The sequence below is a fragment of the Gallus gallus genome, chromosome 5, assembly GCF_016699485.2.
Source record: "Gallus gallus isolate bGalGal1 chromosome 5, bGalGal1.mat.broiler.GRCg7b, whole genome shotgun sequence".
In the NCBI taxonomy this organism is placed as follows: domain Eukaryota; kingdom Metazoa; phylum Chordata; class Aves; order Galliformes; family Phasianidae; genus Gallus; species Gallus gallus.
The window spans coordinates 13,847,608-13,868,244 of NC_052536.1; the positions used below are offsets into that span (position 1 = coordinate 13,847,608).

Here is a 20,637-nt window from a genome sequence, read left to right on the forward strand (position 1 = left end):
TCCCAAGGCTAACAAGTAGGATCCTGAAGAACTTGGAACAGAGACTGAGGATCAGAAATCTACTTTTTCCTTTTTAAAATTGTTACCCCTTTCTGATGGCCCTTCTATCTCTCCAATTTTAGATGCAGAAATGGTATATGGCAAATGAAAACTTTTTCTTTATGCCCAATTACAATGTGATAAGAGGCTCTCTGGACGCCACCTACTACTGATTCTAGGCTTTACAGAGGCCAGTGGCTGAACCAGTTCAAAGTGCTTCTGGATCACACTGAATCTGCTGCAGATCCAAATTAAGAACTCTGCTTTAAGCTTGACATGTTTAGAACTATAGCTTTTCTTCTTTTTGTTCCACCTTATTTTTTTCATGTATTCTTGACATGCAGATTTGTTTAAATGCCAGTCCACTGCTTGCTGAGTAGATATATCTGTTGATGTGGAAGATGTGGTAGGCAGTTTTGGACAGTTTTATACTCTGCCCTGCCCTGTAATGAAAAGTTAGGTTAGATTTCTAAGCCACAACCTCAGAATAGAAATTTAACTTGCCCAGGGAGTGGGGGGTGGGGAAGAGAAGAGGTGATGGAGTGAGTTTGAAATCATGGTGTGGTCTCTTCTCCCCTGGCCCACCCTCCACCTCCAATCTTATGGAGGCTGTGTTTGGGCAAGAATTTTTGCCCTTCCCTCTGATTCTGCCAGTGTGGATTTCCAGTTTTCAAGGCCTCTGAATACTTCATCCTTTGGATTTCTAGCGCAAGCAGCAAATTCCTTTCTGTTCTGAAAGTAATAGCATTATCAATTAGTTAAAAATATTCTAGATGCAATCTTTTGCATAATTCTTGAGTTTTATAACAGTGAATGGTTCTATGGCAGTCCACTTCAAACTGCGATGACTGTCTGTAGATTTGGAAAGAACTACTAATTTCTCACACGGATTTAACAGAAACTGGGTGTTTTTGGCTGGGAGTTTCATGGTGACTGGTGATAATGAAGCTAAGGATACTGAGGGTACATTTACTGAAGCATAATATTTATATTTAATATTTTTTAGGCCGATACACTGTTGACAAAAATTCCCTGAGTAGACAGTTTGGAAACATTCCTCTGTTCGTAATAGAATACAGTTGTCTTGGAACAAAGATTTTCTTAGCACTTACTAGCCAAGCTCTATTTAAACAAACTTTGGTATGAAGATATCAAAATAGCAACCCTAAAACATGATTCCACAGGATACACATGGAAAGGCACTAAGTGTAGCCTAACCAACTTTCGGGCTTGAATAAGCAGTTGGCGATTATTTATTGTCCCTTTTTCTATTAGCCTTATATTCAGAATAAAATGTGAAAGAAATGCAGCAGTCACCTATTTAGCTTCAAATCGGTGTGAAAATCCCTCTGCAGCCTACAAAGAGAGAAGGGTGGTACAATAAGTTTTTATAATAGTGGAAAGTGTCATGACTTGGAAGATAGATGCTGGCTATTATAAAGCTGCCTGTGGCTTCAGCATCTGCTTGTTTCACATCTTCCAGTCTACAGCATTTCTGCCCATACTGTGTTGCATTATTTTTCACGTTGCTGGTAGACTTAGGTTCTCAAAAAACTGATAGACTAACACTATAAACTTTTGTTCTTACTCCTGTATTCCTTTGCCCTGGCCAGTGGCAGCTGCTCTTGGAGTTGTGTGCACTGAATGTGAGGATAAATCTTTGCTGTGATGCAAGGCCGGCCTTTGCACATTAAGTGGGAACGCCCATTCCTAGGCTGATCTTAGCTGTAAAACCTGAACCAAATGCATGTATGTAGAAGTAATGCTTAAGTTCCAGTGCAGCAAAATCTTTGCTACTGTGCCAGAAATAGTTGCTGTAAAATCATTTGCCTATTCACTTGTCCCTCATTCTATTACAGCCTTAGCTGTAATTGCTTGGTCTAGCATGTGGACTCTCCTACTACTTTAAAAACAGCTCTGCGTAGAATTTAACACATAAAGCAATCATCATCTCTATTAATCATAATACATTCACGTTTGTATTTATTTTCTCTCTCTGTTAATGTATCCTGATGTATGATTGTGTATTTTCAGGTATTACTGCAGCCACTGTCTTTTTGCCCCCCACTCCCATGTAATTTTGCTCCCTTGGCCTTCTATATATGCATGCAGTCTGTATTCTTTCTAGCTTTTCTTCAAAGTCTGACTAATTGCTAAAGATTTAATAAGATTTTCATATCTTGTCGTTGATTTCACTCGTAATGTTTGCAAGGTTTTCAGACAACTGCTGCCTAGAGAGCCAACCAGTGAAAGGCTGGCATGAAAGCTCTGAACCAAGGGCATTACCAGCTGGCACATCTTCACAGCAGAGGCAAAACCTCTTCCCCCATACTTGCTAGATTTCTGTTGTTTTACTCTCTCTGAACCACACTCATGAGTCTCTGGCTTTAATCTGAGTACCCGATGTGTAATCATAGATTTAAGAAGAGTCCATCTTCCCCAAGGTACAAGGTGCTTCATAATGATGCAGTTTACTGTGCTAATGTTGGATGACTCTGTAACTGATGGACTTAATTTTCTGTGATTTGAGTACCTGGCTCACTCCATCTGTTTTATTAGCTAGCTCCTAATAACGAAGGTTTATGGGTGGTCTGTAACTGATTTCAATTTTAAACACCATAATTCCTCTTATCAAATTTTCAGTTCATAAAATTAGGTGATGTTCCAGTAGTAGCCAGACATTGATTGTGGATATATAAAAATAAATGGAAACAGAAGGCATTTCTGATGACACTTCACATTTTTTAATTGGTTGAGAAACTAAAAAGGGGAGGAAGAAAACAAGGACTTAAAACCAGTTCATCAGCTACAACTGATGACTGTAAATCACACAGCAGACGTTTCATAAGAGCAGATAAATCCTGATTAGACAATCTCAAATGTTTCTGGGAGGAGCTATGGGTACTATCATGTAGTTGGCACATTACCCTAATTAGCACATAGTTCACACCCCTTAAATGAAAGGAGTTATCTGAGAAGTGTTTTGAGTTGGAACTATCTGAAATTAGTTAAACCTTTAATGCATCTCTTTGATATCTCTGTGCCAGAGAGAATTGGATGATGACTTTCTAACAATGTGCACCTTGTAAGGAAAATGAAAGTGATGGTGTACGTGATAAAAATCTGTCCACTTTCTAATAGAAATGATTTGGTTTTTAAAGTATCCCATCAAGGAGTGGTAAATTTTCTTCATGATATTGGATGATTTTTGGTTAAAATGAGAATGAAGATACCCTCTTAGTATGTTATGATCAATGTAGAATGATAAAAGAGAAGGGTGTTTTGTTTGTTTGTTTTTAGTGCAACTTCTGTTCTTCAGGTTTACCATTGCTTTCAAAACGTAGTCAATGCCTGAGGAAAAACAAGTGCAGTAGTGGCACTGCAGTACGTAGTGCCTTTGGATTGCATTGATTTTTCTGCAGCGAAAGGTGCATCTTTTTAAAATGAACCTTCAAAGGACAAGGCTGTGTTCTGCATAATTTCCCAGAATCCGTTTGCTGCTCTTGTCAGTTCCTTTGAAATGCTGGATTTGTAAGGCTCTGCCTCATCCTGGGAAATGTTCTGTGCTGTTGCACTTTCTCTCTTCTCCCTTCCTACTCCTACCCCAGCTGGGTCTTGCTGAAGTTTTATCCAGGACAGTCGTGGCTTGAAAATAGTTCATTGCAGGATGATGGTCCATACTGAACGTGATTACGTAAACTACTCTGTTTCTGTCGTGTTTCAGAGCATCTGCTGTAGATAACAGGGATCAAGAGGACAGAAACCTATCGCCTACGTTTTTCTTTGGCATTTGCTTGTCAGAATAGCATCTGCTTTGTATGTAGTTAAAACTGAGGCTCTGGTTGTCCATTATAGTGTTGTTTAAGACCTCCTTCCATTGCCCTTTTATTGGCTTTCTGCAGCTTTGTAGGGAGTAGATTGTATAAAGCGTGCCCTGGAAAGCAGAGCCTGCTAAAAGGTTTAAGACAAACTTGTCTGAAGACAAAGAGGGCATTGAGGGGAATTCTAGAGAGGAATTGAAGGGTTTTTGCTGTGCAACAGAGCCTTGTCTGTGCAAGACTCAGCCTGCCTCTAAGTTCCAGCAGGCTGCTGAGAAGCAGGCCAAGAAAAGACTCTCCAAGACCCCGTTCCCTTCATCTAAAGTCTGCCATCTGGACAGAGGATGGCTAGAGGGTTCCTGGAACATATAGAAAGGAATCTTGAGGGCTGAAAATAATTGCCAGTGGAGACAGGAAGTGTCTGAGACATACAAAGGTTGGAGGAGGGGAGCTGCTGCATTGCTGCTCCGTGGGTCACAGTAGTAAGAATGGGAGACAGATGAGGAAAGCCTCTGTGCTATACTCAGAGGTGCTCAGTCTTTCTTCCATGGCCTAAACCCACTTCTCCATTTTCTGCTTCGTGAGTGTGAGAGCATTTCAGTTGTTTACTACTAAGTTGATCTGAGTGTTTTGGGTTTCCCTTCCATAGCAAGAAGGGGTGCTTAAATTTGTAGCTTCTGGCATACCAGCAGTTTTAAGACTAAAAACTGTTTATAGAAAGGTACCAATTTGTCTCAGGTTTTATCTTGTGGCCACGCTTTAGTTGTCACTAGGTTGTTACTGCGATGTTGTGCTCAGTGCAGTCTGTTGCAGTCAAGGCCGTTGATGTTATGGGCAGACTATGCTGCCTTCAGTGATTTTTCTCATGCAGCACAGCCGAAGTAGGGGTGTTTTATTCATTTTGTGTTCTTTAATAATAACTGTGGTAAGTACTGGAAAGGAATACTCTTCCTTTCTGCGTTATGAACATGGCACCGTCTTTGTACTCCTCTCGGGGTGGCAATGTTAGCTAATCATATCACCTATCTTTTGTTCCTGTAAGAGCCTCTTACACTTGAAGAGAAATCTTGCAGTGAATTTTTTGCATCACCTGTTTTGCATTTTTAAGGATAGCAATCCAGGTGGCGTTGAATAGTTTTGTGGGCTGATCTATAAGTATTACATTTGTATGAGGGAAGTTTTCATTACTCAAGGTATTTCAAAGAAAGCCCTCGTGAAACAACTCCTATCCTACTGGGGGGCTTTTTCAGAGTATGCAGTAAACAATTGTACACAGAATTTCTGGGCCATTCATTATCTTCTAAGGAGTAGAGGTAACTGGCTTTTAGAAGACCAAGATGGTAATTCTTGAGAAAGCTAGTCTTTGAAAAACAGAGCTATTTTCCTTCAGTTAAGGATTCTGAAGACTGTTCTTAAATGTATATCCCACATGAAGGTGATGGTACATCTCTTGCAAGATCTCCAATCTTGCAAATGAAGTGTGCACTAAGAAGCAGCATGCACTGGCTTAGCTCGGCAGTAACAGAACATTTTTGGTTTAAGAAAGATTTCCAGGGCAATTACTTTATCAGTTCATGTGAAGGTACACTTCTCAGTGAGATCACTGTGGGTTGTTTATGGTTTGATGGAAACTGAACGTGGGCATATGTAAGGACATAAGGCGCATGGAATGAGGATTGTTTCAGTAAAATGACAGAAATTTTCAGATTCCTCACTATAATTGTTCAGTAAATTAGTCTGCTAGCCTAATGCTTTAATGCAGTTTCCTGGTAGCTAAGAGACCAGGTACCTAACTGACAGAAATCTCAGTCTAGAGGTTCTAATTTACATGTTGCTCAGTAACTCTCAAGCTGTGGAATCCTATAAACACTAGAAATGTCTAGAAATGGAAAAAGTAGATCCTTCCACAGCAACATCTTTATTGCTGGAAAGTCTGTCTTGCTTTCCTTTCCCCCTCAATGACTTGGTACATCATCACTTGCAGTATATCAGTAAGGACTGTAATTACTTCACAGGTGTAGCATACATTTGAATTTGTTAGTTATCATTTGAATTTGTAGTTGGAGGAAGAGAGGTGCAGGTTATCTGTGCTTGTTAAATGACTGTGAACATAGCTGTGTAATATTGCAAAATGAAATACCAATTTACACATTTTTCTCAGGAGCAAGATGCATTTAAATAAGTAGTAGATAACATGTTCTCTACCAGCTCATTATCTTACACAGTGTGTTAGGACTGGATAACAGTAAGATGGATTTATAGATTAAAAAACATATGACATCCCCTTTAAAGTTACCTTCCAAACCTTTTCCTTAATTTCATTAGTGCTTTATGAGAGGAGTAGCTTGCCGGAAAAGAAATTCCAAACATTTCTTGGTATTTAAATGAGAATAATCACTGATTCTTTGCTTAAAGCCTTTGTTGTTCCCATTGTGTTCCCATATTTTTTTTCCTGATGTTACTGTAAATGCCAGGATTTTAGATGGCTGTAAATTCTGCAGCAGTAAACCTGTGGTGTGTACAATTGGAGCAAAGCGCAATATGACAGGGCAGATCTGTCTTTGGACCCAAGGAAAGAGCATGGAAGTGGTTTTAGTATAGTTTTGAGTTAGGCTTGAAAAGTATCCTGTCTTCTCGGGGAGCTTATTGAGTTTTTGGCAGTGGTTTTCACTTTCCTGTCATGAGAAAAGTTATGGAAAAGTTATTTTAAATTGAATCTCTGCACTATCTATAGAGAAGGACCAAGCATAGTTAAAAGAGGTAAGATTTAATTGTTTCTAATATGCTTAGTACTGCAATTGCTTTTCCTCTTCAAGTGTTTGCTGTTGTGCCTTCACGGTGTTCATCAAAACGGTGGAATTTGAAGATAGTTGCAGGTGAGGGGTAGAATTTTGTATGAAGATTCAGGTAGAAATGCATACATGTGCTTTCCTCACTGCACATTATTGCTTTGGGCTGACCCATTGCACAGTCTTTCTCTTTGTCATGGAATTCCCTGTGATAAGCAGGATTGCTGCTCAGTGACTGCAGATAAGGGTAGTGATTCTATTTTGTGAGATTATGCCAGATGTGTGCTATGGGAGTGGAAGAGGAGGAAAAGATGACCTTTACAGTAGGCTGGTTTTTAATGTGTGTGGGAAGAAAACCTTACTGTATGTAATCTCGGAGTAATCTCGGTCAATAACATAGTCAAAAATGATGATCTGTATTAACAAATGTCCTGGTCCTTAATGTGGTTGTGAATATAAAATATTGCCCTTTAGGAGAGGAGTGAGACAAGGACCCTGGTCCTGGATTTGTGTTGTTCCATAGGTGTTTGCATAAACATTTATTTGGCATTTGCAACTTCAGAAGTAGAGATAAGGCAGCTTTACTCAAATTCTTTGGCATATGTTGCTGTCTAAGTATGGTGTATGAGGAAAATGAAGTGCTGTCACCTTGTAACAAAACTTCTTGAGAGCTGTTAGGTCTGGTAGAGAATGAGAACTAGCTAGTGCTCTGTTAATGAGTGACAGATTGCTGAGGAGCCTCAGTTTTTCACCATTTCAAGGAAGTATGGAAGGGTATGTTTTTAAAGGCTAAGAGCAAATGTACAGTAATACCCTTTCTAGCTTTCACTTTTCAGAGTGAACTTTTATCTTACACTAATAGAATCACGGAGTGGCTCAAGTTGGAAGGGTCTTACAGACTACCCAGTTCCAACCCCCTGCAATGGGCAGGGTTGTGAAATAGTAGATTAGACTGCTCAGAGTCCCATCCAACTTGAGCACCTCCAGGGATGGGGCATCCACAGCTTCTCCAGGCAGTCTGTGCCAGTGCCTCACCTCCTTCTCAGTAAAAAATTTCTTCCTAGCATCTAACCTAAAACTCCTCATTTAGTTTAAAACTGTTCCCCTTTGTTATAACACTATCAAACAAGTGAAAAATCGGTCTCCATCTCCCTTTAAATACTGGAAGGACGCAATGAGGTCTCCTGCCCAACTCCCTCAACTTTTCTTCATGGAGAAGGTGCTCCAGCCCTCCAAGCATCCTCATTGCCCTCCTCTGGACCTACTTCAACAGCTCTACATGCTTTTTGTGCTGGGGGCCCCTGGCCTGGATGCAGTACTGCAGGTGGGGCCTCATGAGGGCAGAAGAGAGGAGGACAATTATGTCCCTCACCCTGCTGGCCAAGCCTTGTTTGATGCAGCCCAGGATACACTTGGCTGCAAATGCACACTGTTGGCTCACGTTAAGCTTTTCTTCTGCACTCAATGAGTTCTTCTCACATTTTGTATACTCACCTGGGACTGCCCTGACCCAAGTGCAGCACCTTGCACTTGGCCTCGTTGAACCTCATGCAGTTCACTTGGGCACACTTTTCAAGCCTGTCCAGGTCCCTTTGAATGGCATCCCTTCCTTCACTTGAAAACACACAAACCAACAAAACAACCCAAGACCAAAAAGGAAGAAAAAAAGCCTCAATATAAAAAAAACCCACCAACCCCACACTTGCCTCCCCAAACAAACCTCCAACCCCCCCCAAAACAACCCCTCTACCAAGCCACTAAAAAAAGCACCCAAACCCTCCCCAGAAAAATGCTTAAATATCCAGCCCCCCTCTAAACCACAACTCCCCAAAAAACCCAAACAAAAAATGGACAACCTTCCACCTTCTGCAAAAAAAGCTCCTAATTCCCTCGAGAAATGAAAAGACAAAAAACTCAACTGCCTCAAAAACTCCTCATCCCCACCCTGAATACCCCAGATATATAGGAACAAGTAAAACGTAACCGCCACCCTTAGGAAAGACCACCTCTCCAAACAAATAAAAAGTACAAAAAGCCCCCAAAACAACGCAAAAAAAAAAACCCAAAGGTCCTAAAATACTCTTCCAACTCCCCCAACGAATGGCACCCAAAATAAAAACACCCCCAACGAATGGCACCCCCTAAGAACAGACAAAAAGAAACCATAACAAACATCCTTCCCCTCTCCCAACCTCCCCCCAAAAACCCACCCACCTTCCCACTTCCCAGACAAACAAAATAACCAACAAAAAATGCCCCACCAACCAACCCAGAAGAGTTGTGTGCCCGGCATGGGAGGTGCGCGGGGATTTTGCTTGTATGCTTTTTGTTTTATTTTAGTGTTGTTCTTACGTTGGGTTGGTTTCTGGTTTTTTCTTCTTTAAATTTGTTTTTGTTAGGGATGGGGATTTATGTTTTGTTGTTGTTGTTGTTGTTTCTTTTTGGAGAGAGGCATTTTTAGGGACGTTTCTGACGTTTCAGGTGGTTGGGGGTTTTTTTGGATATTCAATATTGGGATATTTGTCGGGTTACTTTTGTCTCTGGATGGACAATTTCTGGGGAGTTGTTTTCTTCTGTTCTCAGTGTCTTTTCCCATCTTTATTTTGGGGGGGGATGTTTTGTTTTTCTGGAGGACATTTCTTCTCCTTAACCATCTGGTGTGAAGTGTGAGCTGGACAAGGGCACGGTGTGGATATGTCCCATGCGGAACTACTCAAGCTTCTACTCAGTTAAACTCCTACTCAACAACATACTGTGCTCTGTAGCCTCAAGCTATTTAATCCATTTTTATCCATTTCACTGTCTAAAATTGGAGAGTATTCCACGTTGCAGAGATGTAAATGACGTAGTTAATGATGAGATAATTGACCTTTTGAAAATCATTTGCTAATTAGTGTAGTTTTTGCTTGCATCCTGTTTACAGTACAATAGGCAAGACTGCTTATTGGTATAGCTTAAAAGCTTTAAGAGAAGTTACATGATTTAAAAATTCAAGCCAAATAAATAATAATAATAGTAGAAAGCACTTGTTAAGTGTTAGATATCTCAAAATAGCCCATAAAGATAATTTTTCTTCTCTTACTACTTCTCACTTTGCTGGCTAGGCTTTCTATTACCATCTTTTGATCATGTAGGGAAATTCAGTTTAGAGCAAGTTTACTGACTAGCTTTGGAATTAATTCTTTTTCTGCTAAATTAGAAATACACACTACTAACTGTGTTCTTGTGATCCTAAACAGCATGCTTTATAAATCTGAGTTTTAGGTTAAATCCCGAGGGTGATAGTTATATAAGTCTATGGGTAGGGCTGGAACTGCCTGTGCGGGTACTGGTTCTCATCTTGAAAGTAAGACCCAGCCTCTGTGATTTTCTGTTCTGTTTCACCCGGATTGCACTAAAGCAGTGCATGGTAGTAATGTGTCTTTAAAGGCACGTCAGATCTGCTTTCTAGGCTGGAGGGTTTTAGGACATAAGGTGCACATAGGGCTGGGATGTGTTACGTAAGTGAGGAGTGAGAGATTGCTGTGGATTATAGGTTTCCCCATCCCATGAACTAGACAGGCTACTTTTCAGTGGCAGTCTATAAAACCAGAAATGTGACCAGACAGCAATTTTACAAAGCTTGGATAGAATGTAGTGATGACAGAACAGTTTTATTTTCTGACTTGAGAATGGTAAGATGGAAAGTAAGAATCTAGTGATGGATCTGTGATTTTGCTTTGAGGGCTTCGCTCAGTAAAATCTTTAAGGAAAGTATATGCTTCTGCACAGATGAGGGAGAGAAGGGCAGTTATTCAGAGCTGAAATGTAGCTTCTGTCATGTAGGAGGTTTTTTGAAGAAGGTATGAGGCTTGAGCAGCAAGGTTTCAGTTGGGAGCTGAGGACTTCTGAGTTATGTTTTTCTTTCATTTGATACTTGGCTTTACATGAGTCACTTCAGGTAATAAAACCCAGGACTTTGTGTCTTTTCAGTTTATGGCTGTCAGAGTGGTTCCTGAAGTGTAGCTATTGGTGGTTTACACTTTGGGAAGCTGTGGTACCAAAGCCGAAGACCTCCTTTCACTGAAATTTTGGGTAAGATGACCTACCCTTGAGATTTGACTTTGCCTTGAAGATAAGACAGCTCATGGTTAGACATGAGCTAATTGAGTAGATGGAACAGATTCTTCATTCTGAGCCCTAATGCACGTGTTGGAGAGTGCAGCGTTTAGAACTCCAGGTCATCTCAAGTTGCAGCTCCAAAGTTCTGGTCTCAAATGTGAAGTTGTGCTTCACATTTGCTGCTGTGCCTTAACTTATACAAAGAAAATGCACAGTACGGATGCTACTATGTGCGTTTTGTCCTTGGTAATGGAGAAAGACAGAAACAGGAATGAGATTTTGATTCCATTTCCAAACCATTTAATTTGCTGCATATAGCCTTTTTCTCCTGGATTTTTCCAATTTGATGTCTGTAACAATCAGTGATGGGATTTGAGTAACAGAGATTCAACCTTTTTTCTTTCTTTCCCTGAAGGGCTATGTGTATTTCTAAAGTGCTGTATAGATGTTAGTTAACGTTCAGATAACTTTGACTCCTAAGGTACAGCTTCTGACTTGGGTGGAGTCGTCTTTCATTGCTGGATGAGTGGCTAGGGTTATGCAAATGTCTGCAAGGACTTTTATGGAACACTTAAGATTTCATGGAAGTGTGAATTAACATCAACTGAAGTCTGGTTTGGTCAGAGCTTTGTTAGAATTGCCTAAAAACCTAGTATTCAAATGATTAATGTTGCTGCCTTCCATTGACCCCCCCCCCCCCACTACTCACAAACCCCATTCCTTCTTTAGGGGGAGAATACATAATCAAACCTTTTGGTCAGGACCGGATATATTCGATGGTTTCAGATGTGTTCATTGCTTGGATTTGTGCTTGAGAACCCTTTTTTTTCCCCACTGAGGAAGGCACAAATTGTGTTCCAGTCACAAAATAACACTTTTGGTGCATTCAGGTTTAAATGAGTTCATTGGGAGTTTGTGCGTAAGCATAAAGGGAAACTGGACTGTTGGATTTGCTTGATTAATAGCTGAGACTGAAGCTTCAGTGGAGACAATGTGATTAATATCCAGCTGGTGCTGGTAGAAGTACCTTCCTTGCAGGGTGTTTACTTATTACAGGTAAAATGTATAGCAATATGGCTACTCTCTTTGGTACTTGGTGGAGCTGAAATGCTAAAATCTTTGTTTGCACACCTAACTGAATGTTGTGTGCCATTTTGTTGTAGTTTAGCTAGGTGTGTGATGTGGAATTGAGGAGAGTGTTTCCTATCCCATGTAAGCATTTTTGCCAGTTATTTCTGTCACATCTGAACTAGGAAGTGCAAAAAAGCAACTTGGTTGCTGCATATTTCTCACATTTTGCAGGTCTAAATGTTAAACTATGTAAACAATTTTCTTCAAAAATCTCTCTTCGCTTGGTAATGTTTGGCAGTAAGAACCTGTCTGGATAGCCTGCACTTGGGAGTTGTGTGAATTGTCTTTACTATATTGTGAAAGGACTGTTCTAGAGTGCCACTGGTCCTCAAAGCAGCAAGGACAGTGATAGAAGAGATGACTGAATCCTTGAGGATACCGGGGAAGGATGTGCAAGAACATGCTCATAATCAATTGTAAAATGAGATTCTGAGAGTGAGGGCTTGCTGCTTTGAATATTTTGTATTTCAATGCCTGAGCATATAGTCGTGCATCCTCTCTAAACCATGTCGTTATTATTGGATTGGATTTCCTGATAACTCTTATTTTTGTTTGTTTTTTAAAGAGTTTTCCATCCTTTGTAAAGGGATCTCTATATTAAAAGTAATAACAGCTTTCTGCATTAGAATATGTCTCATTAAGAAGAGCAATCTAGTTTTGGACTGTTTTAATAGAAAAGTTGCTTGCAAATTTTAGCAGCTTAATGAAACGAACCAAAAAAACATTCAGCCAAAAGAGGTAAGATATGCAGTAAAATAACTTTGTACCTTTTCTTTCTGCTTGTTTTACAGGCTTCAGGGATTCGTGCGTGTCTGATCTGGTGTAGTTAATTTTAGCTAAGGTCTCTTTCTCAGCAATTTCTCTCCTGTTCTCCTTCTGTGGTACTTGCAGACTTCGCCTGGGTTGTGTCATTAGCTAAATTCTGCAGCAGAGACTTTTATACCGACTGGGACTTGTTGGGTGGGGCGTTTTGGTGAGTTGTTTCCTGTTCTTGGACCGAAGGGGCAGTGCCTGCTCTAAATTACCTGCTTGCTGCTTTTGCCAAGAACATCAATCTTCCCTTACTATTTATTTTGCTTCATGAGCCTTCCTTTGAGACGGACAGCATTCCGGGGCCTGATCTGAATGGGGGTCTTCATGCTTTACGGCCGCCTGCCACAGTCATATAAATAGCTGTTGTCCACGTGGCTGGTCTCCATGCCTGTCTGCACAATGCAGGGCAACTTTCACCTCTCACTCAAAAATCCACTTTGCCGCAGCATTTTACATGAACGCTCTGTAAGGAGCTCTCTTTAACACAGAGATGTATTAAAATTTATCTAGCTGCTTCAAACTACGTATCATTAAAGAGAAGTTAAAAACAGTGCGATTAAGCACTATGCAGCCTGATGCCAAACGTGCATTACATGAATTCTTTTGGGCAGCTCTTGCAAAGGGAGATCTGTCCGTGTTCACTCGCTCCAAACCTGCCTCCAGGAAGCTGCCCGAAGTGGGGGATCAGAGCGGGCCGCGTGCCAAGGACTTGAGTTTCAGACAGTTTGGCACACACTGAAAGCTTGTTCTTTCCTGTGTTAAGCCATGGGCAGATGTCCATTAAGAATGATGAGGCAAAATTTATATAAAAGCCTTGTAAAATGCCCCCTTTTTTAATGCTCTTACTTGAGAAGTTTTGTGTGGGTGTGTATTTTTTTTCTAAATTTACAAACCCTGGCTTTTGCCCTCGTCCGGTAGAGACTGCTCACCCACCCTTTTCCGTTTCCAGGCGGATTGCTTTTCTGTTATTGCAGTTCTGTAACTTTCTCCGGCGCTGTCCTGTGTGGCTTGTTATGAAGGGCTTGCAATAACCCTTTCAGTGCTGCTGTCACCTTTCCCTTAAATCAGGACTGGTTGTTGCATTCTAAATATACATATATATATATAATGTCCTCCTAGAAGTAAATAGAAAACATCTCAAGTTGTGGCTTTTTGTTTGTGTACAGGGAATATAACGTGGCTTTTGTTTGTATGTTGACCAATATGCTATCCTCACACAGGGTTTCTTATTCAATGTTATATCAAAACCCCCACTGAAATGGGATTTCTTAACCGTTTTGGCAAAGAAGTGCTTGAAGCTGAGGCAGCACTATCTGTATGTGCAGAACTACTTAACAGAACTTGGGTAAAATGTTTATTTCCAACTCTGTCTCAGTGTCAGCTTTCCTCTTCTCTTTGCAAAGGTTGCTTCCTTCTTCACTGTCTATTCAACATCAGTTGATATTTGCTTCTTTCTCTAACAGTAGTATTCGATGTAACCCTGAATTAGCCAAGCAATCAAAGTGAGCCTGTTGGCCTTGCTGTTTGTTGTCTCTATGATATATAAACCAATGGAATGTTGCAGGTATATATTTGGGCAAGAAACATCGACTCAAAACTATTTCTTCTAACAGTTCCACATTTCACTGATCTCAGAAATTAACTTGGCCAGTCCTTAGGTGCAAGTTATGATGCAAGGCAGTAGAAGACAGCTAAGCATAAGGTTGGTAGGTCTTTTCCACAAGAGATGGGATAAGTTATTCTCGTCAGCAGTGGGCTGTGTTCCAAATCCAAATACAATTTTACAACAGTGAATGGAATGGGTCAAGGATGCATGTACAAAGTAACGTCCATGCTGTAGAAGTAGATTTAACACCTGTGGAAAAAGACATGCTTCTGCGAAGTAGGGTACATATGGGCATACTGTCTCCTCTCTTTCCTGACCAGATGTGGAGAGCTGAGGTTACTACTGAGTATTTCTTTTTAGACGTAGAAAGACGTTTCATTCATATGCAAAACGTTCTCTGGATGAATAATTAAGCTCTGAGTGTACTGTAATCCTTTCCAAGTAGTAGAGGGCTAGCTATTCTCTTCTGTACCCAGCTTTTTATTTGACATGTACATTTCCTTACTAAATGGAGTTGGTTTTTTTTTCTTTTTTTTTTAATAGTAGTTGAAACAGAGATCTTTTAGTGCTGTTTTCAAAGTAGCGAGTGGCTGGGAGATGGCTGAACACTGTAAATCATCCATACTAATTTCTTCTACCTAAAGAAGTGTATTTGAGCTAACTTCCAGGACAACTGGGCCAAATGGTCCTGTTGAAATTCCCCTCAGAAGCAGAGTAGGAATGGGATGAATGTTTAGCCTGGGAACAAATAACCCGTGATAAGGTTTATAGATGCTGCTCAAGGAGAAGTGGGCTGTCAGAATGCTTTATTTGTCAGAAGGCACTTGATAGAGATATAAAGATATTTTCCCTCCTCCCATATGTTTTCGCCACAGTATGATGATTCAGCTTGTGCATGCTCTCTGGAATGTGTGCATGTAAAGAGAGGAGAAAAGTATTTCGTTAGATGCAGTTAATTGAAAATACTGTAGGAAATGATGTGTGTAGCATATTGTTTCACCATAGAGTTGCTGATTTCAGCAGGACTATTGTCCTTGTTTTCATGTTAACTTAAAGTAAGGGTATTTTTCATCTTTGTTTACAAAGCACATTTCTCCAGAAAACCTCTCTGAAGCAGGAATTGGTTTCTGCAGCAGTGTGTTGGCAAGTACACTTTTGCTGTGTTTCTGTGGTAAGTGCTTTTGTCTATGATAGCATTTTGGGATCCCAGCATCAATGTGGCTGGCTCAGGCTCTGATTGGACAACTTATATTTAGTTGCTGGTTTCCTATAATAGTTTTCAGATGGAGATGTTAAAGAACGCATACCCTTGTGCTGCTGTAATCCCTGAAAGAGCATTAGGGAGTGTAAAAGGAGAGGAAAAAAAAAAGCATTGATATGTTTGGGTAGAAGCAGTTTGGAAAAAGCAGCAGCTGCTTACGGCAATGGAATGCTGAAATTTCATTTTAAGAAATGAGATAGCCAGGAAAAACAAAATGCTCATAAAATCAGTGTCTCTGTCATTTGTGTTCTGCATCCAGACAGGAGCTTAAAAAAAGAAAGCCGAGGAGAAGTCATTCTGTAATTTAAAAAGTTGTGATCTGGCAGTTTACGGTAGTACTCAACTGAGATCAAGTAGTAGATAGTAGATAGCACCTCATGGTAACTCCTGCATTCTGTAGTGTTAGGGCACTTCCAATGCAAATCAGTGTGTATCCAGAAACCAGTGCCATTTATGTTTCACCTTTTTGGTGCTTGAGCTCACTTAAAACTGAAGACATACCAGATTTGCATTGAGTCTGGGTTTAAGATCACATATAAGGTTTTCCTTAGAGTTTTTCGCTTGTAAGAAGAAAACTGACTTGAAGTTTGAGGTTGACTTTTAAGCTTGCTTGTAATTTAGAAAACATTTTTAGGTAAACTTAATTTATTAATTATGATGGTATTATTTCTTCAAATTATTAATGAAATCATCCCAGTTTTCTTGCTAAGCTTCTCAGAACATCTCTGCTTCATCCAGCACTCGCAGGTGGTACCTGCAGCCACCAGACTTTTAGCTCTTCAACCACACTGAACCTTCCTTGGCTGCTGAGGGACAGCAGGACCTGGCCACACAGCACGAAGGATCAGGTCCCAGTGCCAGCAGCGTGTGGGCAGAATCTCTTCAAAGCTGGTGGCTGAGAGCAGGAGGCGTAATTCTTTTTCATGATGTATAGTAAAAACAGAGTGCTGCTACCATTGTGGTAACGTATTGCATCTCTTTGCAGTTCTGGCCAGTATAATTTTGGGGGAAAAAAATTGAAGGCATACTGTAGTCTGCTTGGCTTGAGCTCGTGTGCCTCATGTGGTTACACAGCAGTTTTCATTCTTTAATGGCAGCAAATCATAGAAAGCCAGAGTTGGATGAGACCCATAAAGGTCACTAGTTAATCTCCAGCTCTGGAGCAAGATCATCTCAAGGGCCTCCAATAATCAAGACTCTATATCTGTTCCTGTACTGAGAAAACAAACAAAATGTGCAATGCTAACCTGTTTTATGTCTTGCTTAATTCAAGTCCCTGTGTTATGCACAGAGCAGGAAGAACATTTTGTTTCCTTTCTCTTTATAGCAGTTTTTCATTCTTGGGAGACGTGTTGTTTTTCCTCTTTGTTTTCTCATCTTTGAGGTGGATAATCTTCGTATTGGTCCCCCCTGGACTCCATCTAATCCTACATCTGCCTTCACCTAGGGGTGCGGAGGGTCGGGCGTGATACTCCAGTTGAGGCCTGATAAATGCTTGGAACTATTTTATATCTGACAGAATTAACATACTTGTACAGCTCACTCATTCCCCTTTCAGCAGCAGTGTGACACTATTGATTTCTTCAGCCCGTAATCCCTTGTAACCTTGTTTTCTTCCAGCCTTTGTGTTCTGATCAGTCTCTCTATTGCTATAGTTCAATACACTTGCCTCCCGCACCTAGAAATAAATCAATTTGCCTTCTTTTTAGGTTGCCTTTTTTAACTGTTAAATTTTCAAATGGGAAATCTGAAAGGACAACACCAAAAACAGGACCAAGTTGAAAATGCAGTTTGATAAGCATAGCATCTTTAATTATTTGGACTGTAAAGTAGTGACATTGTACTCAGGCTGGAGTTCTATGGGACCCTTCCCATCGCTTCCCTGTTTAGGTGGTAGATATTGAATGGAGACATTTGGCTAGCATGTAGCTTTCCTGCTATCCTAGAGTATCTAGGCCATAGTCGTTTTAAGATTAATTTCTAGAAGTGCTTTTCATATGATTTATTACTTGGCTAGATGTTGATTATTTGCAGTCCTTTTTGCTCTATGTGGTAGGTCCGCTCCAGGTGTTCAGGCTCACAGCTGTCAGGGAATGGTGGGCTGAACAGGCAAGGATGCAGAGCAACCTGATGGCTGGCAGCACGGGCTGTGAGCTGTGCAGGGCAGCCTGCCTACGACTGGGCTGCTGGGGGTATTTTTCTCTGAGGTTTCGATTGACTTCAGAGCTGTCTGGTTCTAACTTTCTGTGAGGAGAAGCCGCCTTTAACCCCAAATGGTGTATCCTTTTCCACATGTGTAGATTCCAATTTGATATTAAACTGGAGAAATAAAAAAGAAGTGAGGGTAGCGATGAATACCTGAGCGGTAGCCATAGCACGGCTCGTGAGAAGGAGGGAATTTATCTGAAGCAGCTTTCAGACTGATTAGAAGAAAAGCAGCTCACCAATAAAACGGTTTTCTACGAGATTTATTCTTGCAAAAGCAGGGTGTGGTTACGGTACTTTGTGCTAAAAAAACCCGACAAAAAAAAAGCCGTTCTCGGCGATTTTGTGCTGCTTTTTCTCAGTGGGATCGGAGATGCTGTGGGGGGTGTGCTGGGGCTGCTTTACACCTCCAGCCTCTCGCTGGGCTGCGGGCAGCTTCCTCTGGCTTCCTGCTAATTGGCTCCACTGGCGGTTTCTCATTGTTCCTTGCTGATGACTCAGAGAAACAGGAAAGAGATCCCCTGATTAGCAAAAAGCGTAGCCACCAAACAGGTGCCTGCATTCTGCTCTAGCAAAGGACAAACCTCCTCAGTCTGGATTTCTTCTTAAGATTCTTATCTGCGAGTATGAGGCTCAAGAGGAATGGTTCATACACGCTGATCGGGTAAGAAAGAGCCTGCATCCTCTTTCAAATCTTCATCGTTAAAACTGCACAAATACGGAAGCCTTGATTTGCCTTCTGGCAATAGGATTTGTGAAATAACCACCAAGCATTCTGTTTCAAAAATAATAGAGGATCACTGCGTGTGAAACGTGCGGCTTATTTATCTTGTGTTCTTTAGTGTTTTGTTACATGTGCTGTTGAGGTGTCTGTGTTTGGTGGGGGAGGGCTGGAGCTGCCAGTGTGTGAAAATGAGGTGCATCTCCTCTCACAGAGGAAAGGAGCTCCAGCTCAGTAGAGCCACCAAAGCATTAGGAGCTGTGTGGTTCCTGAAGAGACGAGTGGTAATTATTGTAAGTGTTTGTCAGCAAGTAGCCCATGCTTTTGGTACAAACAAAGGTGACACTCATTAAATGTGGCGCTCCTGTGATAGGGAATACAGGTACGTTGATTTTCAGGCTGAGTAGATTTAAAGCTAAGTAGTTTTGAGTGCTTAAAATCACTCCGAGATAAACTTCTGAGCTTTGTTTCTTAAAACTTCTCTCTGATTGCAGTTGAATCAGTAACAGAGAATGTACCATTCGTATAAAGAGCACAAGTAGATATTTCTTGTGTAAATAAACTGTTTTGTAAGAACTGAAACCAAAGACTTCTAAGGTGAAAACAGTTTTTTAATATAATTACACTTGATTTTACGTAGGCAGATGCTTTGTATGTCTTGAGATGATGTAGGCTTTATTCTTCAGCGCAGCATACCAGAGCTGAAGAGGACTTGCACTTCCACATCGCTGTGTTAACTGTTTGGTAGTGCCTGGCGGTGACTTGGCAAACGAAGAAAGTTGTTAGTCCTGGAGTGTCATTTTCCTCTGCTGCTTTAAACCGTCTGTAATGAGGAAGCACGGTGATAAATGCTCCGTGGTGCAATTGGCTTAGCGCTTCGTCCTCGAGAAGCCGCGGTGCATTCCAGAGCCCAGCATAGCTGGTGCCCTGAAACTCACAACCTGTTGCACTGTTGTTTGGCAGCCTCTGCACAAGAGAGAGGGACAGGTGTGCAAGCTGATCAGATTAGAATTGTTTGCTGGTGGTGGTCAGCGAGGCTGTGCTGATTTTGCCTGCACTAGCTTGCAGAAGGCCACTTAGGTTGGCAAAGCAACAGTCCTTTATATGCTTACATTTGATTTCTAAAAAAATAGAAGCAAATGTTAGTTTTTTTTTTCCCAACAGTAGTCTAGATACTAACATTTTCTAACTATCTTTACCTTTTTTATAACAGTAATGAGTTTCACTACCTGACTGCATGCAGACCTGATTAAAAGTTACTATCCTGCAGGATTTGGTTTTAGCTCTAAGATGAGCCTGTCTCTCTCAGTAGTGCTGAGTTTGTAGTAGATAGAGGTTAAGAATATATTAGTGTTGAAGGTTTTTTTATTATCATTTTGTTTTGGTACAGGTTTTTGACCCTCTGAGAGATTATCTGAGCTTAGAGAATCAGTTAAGAAATGTTTCAGAAATGCAAAATTTAGTTGATAATAATTATGTGAAAGGAGTTTCTTTAGGCTTTAGTTGCACATGGGAAGCAGTCTTTAATTGGTTTGAGGTTTATTAAAAATGAATGCATGCATGGTATAAAACTGACTGGAATTAAATTGTGCAGGATCACCCTGTGCATCTGTTTTGCACCTTGTTCTAACTTGCAGGATGCTACATAATCGTTTTAAGGAATTTCACTTGTTGTGGCTCAGTGCATACCTGGCATTATGCTTTATGGCAATCATATAACTGGAAGCGTTGTATTACAGCGAGTAAAAGCCAGTAGCACCCAAATGCTTGCATGAAAAAGCAGCTTCAACTGTGAGTTTGTGGGATGCTCCAGTATTATCTGATTCTAACATGCTGATGTGCTCTGCTCTATTAAGCAGCAGATGCTGAGGAATGAATTTCTCTAATTAAAGAAATTCCTTTTATGTTTATCTCTTGCCTAGATAGTTTAATAATGCAAGGCAGTGCAAAAAGAAGTTCAAATATGTTTTCCTGTTCAGCCTCAACTTTTGGCATGTCAGCAGAAAGGCTTGTTTTGATCTTCAGGGTTTTTGTTTGGGACAGCATGTTCCTCTCCCAGGTGGAGCAGCACCCTGTCGCACAGGTCACACCAGGCAACGGGAGCTCAGTGGTTTGGAATGCTGCAGGACAAATACGAGCTACTGCTGCAGCAG

At 40.8% G+C, this 20,637-nt stretch overlaps 1 protein-coding gene across 6 annotated transcripts in view; it reads left to right on the forward strand.

Annotated features, from left to right (window-relative positions):
- MOB2 (MOB kinase activator 2) overlaps nt 1–20,637 on the forward strand; it is a 112,323-nt gene that overhangs the window by 38,717 nt on the left and 52,969 nt on the right. For 2 of the 6 annotated variants that reach the window (XM_046942292.1, XM_004941448.5), the window contains exon 1: nt 18,287–18,427. The exons of the other annotated variants lie outside the window; for them this stretch is intronic. Coding sequence is in view for 1 of the 2 variants with exons in the window: in XM_004941448.5 (XP_004941505.1) it covers nt 18,390–18,427 (38 nt within the window). In the remaining variant the exon portion in view is untranslated. Of the gene's footprint in view, nt 1–18,286; nt 18,428–20,637 lie in introns of those variants that run through there. 6 annotated transcript variants of the gene reach the window in all.